The sequence below is a fragment of the Ascaphus truei genome, unplaced genomic scaffold (assembly GCF_040206685.1).
Source record: "Ascaphus truei isolate aAscTru1 unplaced genomic scaffold, aAscTru1.hap1 HAP1_SCAFFOLD_1055, whole genome shotgun sequence".
NCBI lineage: Eukaryota > Metazoa > Chordata > Amphibia > Anura > Ascaphidae > Ascaphus > Ascaphus truei.
Genome location: NW_027453920.1, coordinates 117690 through 121532, shown reverse-complemented (window position 1 = coordinate 121532; position 3843 = coordinate 117690). Strand labels below are relative to the sequence as shown.

The window sequence follows — 3843 nt, the reverse complement described above, 5'->3', positions numbered from 1 at the left end:
TTACTAGCTACAGGTACAGAACATAAATATGTATAATATTATTGTGTATTTTATTTATTTTACTCCTACAAACCACGACATTACTGCCTATTTTAAACATGCATCAAATATATTGCATGCAACGGCCTACAAACATCACTTGCACCAACACATCTATAGTTGTTTATGAAAAGGTCCATTTTGCTTTATGTCATATACAGACAGCATAATGAGGCACACGTAGCATATGTTATGTCATTGTGTCATAACTTAAACACTGCAGACGACTATTTAGCTCCTCTACCATTGTGTTAAAGCAGCTGCAATTAATATCTCATCACAGCATACACTTCAACAGAGGGGTGGGGTTCAGCACACACACAAATTACAGGCTCATCTTAGAGTCAACTTAGTTCACACAATTTTCACCTGTTTGAAGTAATTGAAAGGTCTGGCTGATTAGGCTTTTTGGGGAAGGGAATACCGTTCTTACAACCTGACTAGCACAACTGAAGTTAATCACACTCATTTGAAAGCTTAACTCTAGCTACTAAATGCCCCAACAACTCATTAGTTATCAAACCGTACGTCACACATTAGTTCACTCATATCTATAGTTGAACTACTATCAACGACACATTATCACACACTGCATGTGTTGTCTTGTTGAGTGACAGCCACATTCAGGTGTGCCACATCTTCTATTAATGTACCACACATATCCTGTACCAAAAACAAAACTTTTTGCAATATGACCACCTTCATGATAACCATTGTGAATGTTCATCTCATGATAGTTATGTACATTATGATACTGATATGACACACAACATATGATTTTTATGTACAAATGTAATCTATTTATCCTCACGCATTACTGCAGAAACATAGTATGTTGTATGTTAGGGAACTCAAAAGTTCTAAGTACACAGGCATGTACATTGTTATTACAACTATTTATGTTCACTTTCACACACACATTTTCTGTTAAGGAACTGATGCTGTTAGGTACTCATAAATACAGAACATACAATAAGTGTTTGTTCAATATTTACACATGTAAATGTAAAACTAATGTTATTGTTATATATAGTTGCCCCTGGAGGACATGTGTCACCTGAGATGGAACAAGTGTCTTCACCTGGGTCATGCAGCTCAACACACCTAGAAGGTGAGTGTATCAGTTGGTGGCCATATAATATGTGCACTTCTATATGTTATGTTGTCATGTTCATTATTTGTTTTGCACATCTTCTTTAAATAGGATTACTTAGTGTCAGTGAAAAGTAAGTGTAAGGCAACATGTATTGTGTTAGTGATGTTAACTATCATGTAGGACTTCTGAGTTTAGAGCAAGTTTTCATTCATTCATATTTCATACTGAGTCCAAACATTATTCGTAAGTCAAGGTAGTTTTTAATGTGAGGTTATAAAACGTATGGAAACATGTTAGGTGTTACTTATGACACAGTAGAATTACATAGTAACACAGCAGAGATTAACATGCCATTTAATAATGTGTACATTTATTTTTAGAACATGATGATGAGGATGATGATGATGATGCCGCCATTGACACAGAAATACAATCAAGTGAGCATGAAGAGGTTCCAATTGAAACTGTTTTACCGCCAAATCGTCCATCAACTACCACATACGATGCAATTGTAGCTTCTGAGGGAAAAATTGTGGAAGCAGAAAATCGTCGCCATTCTGACCTGATGACAGTGCTGGAAAGGATGATTGCACTGCAGGAAGAAACAGTATCACAATTGGCACATCTCCACAGAGTCTTCATTGAAGTGCCTAAACAGTTGCAAAAAATCAACACCTCATTCGAAGCATTAGTTGTTCAGCAAACCCAAGCAAATTACTTGAGAATGACTAATGTACCACAATTCAACTTCAACACCTCACAGGCAGGATCCTTAGATGCTGGTCAGTTTTCACCACATGCATCTGATCTTCATTCCTCAGGTCCGAATGTTACCGGTCAAGTAGCAGACATTGCTGTGCAGGTTCCTGACGACATCCTACCGCTGCCATCTGTACAAAATCAGCAGCTGACACCTACAAAGGAGGCGACAAAAACAAAACAGCACAAGCAGTTACTACTGACCAGTTTTTGGACACAAACAAAAAAAGACACACATGAAACAGACCAACCATCACTTGTGCAGTGTCTACCAACTTGCTCACATGTGTCAGTGGGCACAAGCCCTGTCCGTGAACAGTCACTGCCCAAAAGCCCTGTAGGTGAGTCACTGCCCAAAAGCCCTGTAGGTGAGTCACTGCCCAAAAGCCCTGTAGGTGAACAGTCACTGCCCAAAAGCCCTGTCGGTGAACAGTCACTGCCCAAAAGCCCTGTCGGTGAACAGTCACTGCCCAAAAGCCCTGTAGTTGAGTCACTGGCCACAAGCCCTGCCCGTGAAGTGCCAGAGGCCACTCAAAGTGGCTCTGTTGTGGCTAAAGTTGTTGCAAAACGAAAAAGGAAAATGCAAGAGACAACAAGCAGGCCTGTTACTCGCTCTCAAAAGGAACAAAAAAAATAAATGTTATAATTCACTAAATATGTCTTTGGCCTTGTTTTGTTGACTTCAGATTATCTAATTAATATTGTATGTATGCTGAAGACTGTGTTGTTTCCAAACTTTCAAGTATGTTCTTGTACACGTGAAGTTTTGGAAATGTTAACAGTCCTAATTAATGAATAGTGTTATAAATATTGATGTATTAATCGTCTGTTCAGTAATGGTCCAGCAGGAGCCAGTTGCTATGTTTAGAGAAGCTGCCATTGACTTACCTGCAAAACATTGTATTTGGGTGTGTTACTTGATGTAATCATTGCATGTGCATATTATTCACATGCAATTAAAAACACACATCTATTTAACTGCAAACATCTTTCTTGTCCGTGTACAGCAGGATTATGTGTAAAATATTACTTACCTTGGCCTTGCTTGCCCATTGTAATGTTGTCCTTTAATCATTTATGTGTTCTTGTTTCAAGAACATCTCTGAATGTATACTAATAAATATGTAGTATGTATGGATATATGTACACACACACACACACACACACACACACAGTGTGTGTGTGTATGTATATATAGTACTATGTAAACTGGTATATATGTATTTACAAAAAAAATACACTTCATGCTTCCTTGTGAAAAGACACTATTTTTATAATACAGGCCTAATGTTTGAGAACTATACTAACTGTGAGCCTCTAACAGTATTGGGCTCAAACAAATGTTTATTACTTAATTCACTCATGTTTATTACCATTTAAATAGGTTTCATACAAGGCCTACTTACTGCCATCAATATGTTGTGTGTACTCCTGCATATTTTATATATATATATATATATATATATATATATATATATATATATATATATATATATATATATATATAATCAAAAAATAAATAGATGATACCGTTCTGTGGCTAACGAAATGCTTTTATTTGTGCGAGCTTTCGAGATACACTGATCTCTTCTTCCGGCAATGTTACAATGAATTAAGCAAGGATAACTTAAAAACAGTGTCTCTTGGAATGTTATCTGTGCTTGTCCTTCCCCCATGTGGATGTGTTTTATGGCTAGAGGTGTCAAAGGGTAACTGAAAGCAAGTGAAGAAAGAGTGTGTATGTGTGTCAGTATGAATAAAAATGAATGGAGAGCCCACAGTATAAACAGTGCTCTACACAAGGTGTGTGTGGAGTGAGAGGGATATAAATGGTGTGGGTGGGTGTGGAAATGTGAGAGTTTGTAGCACAACTAAAAGTGTGTGTGGATACTATGTGGTCCCTATTGGTGTATATGGATGGAAAAATAAGGAGTATTAGTATGTGTGAG

The 3843-nt window shown here is 37.3% G+C and overlaps 1 protein-coding gene across 1 annotated transcript; it reads left to right on the top strand.

Moving 5' to 3' along the window:
* Nucleotides 1-820: 820 nt before the first annotated feature.
* Nucleotides 821-2539, top strand: LOC142475016 (uncharacterized). The gene is made up of 2 exons (XM_075581116.1): nucleotides 821-1150; nucleotides 1516-2539. The coding sequence occupies exons 1-2, from the start codon at nucleotides 1054-1056 to the stop codon at nucleotides 2529-2531; spliced, it is 1113 nt and encodes a 370-aa protein (XP_075437231.1). The 5' UTR covers nucleotides 821-1053; the 3' UTR covers nucleotides 2532-2539.
* The last annotated feature ends 1304 nt before the right edge of the window (nucleotides 2540-3843 follow it).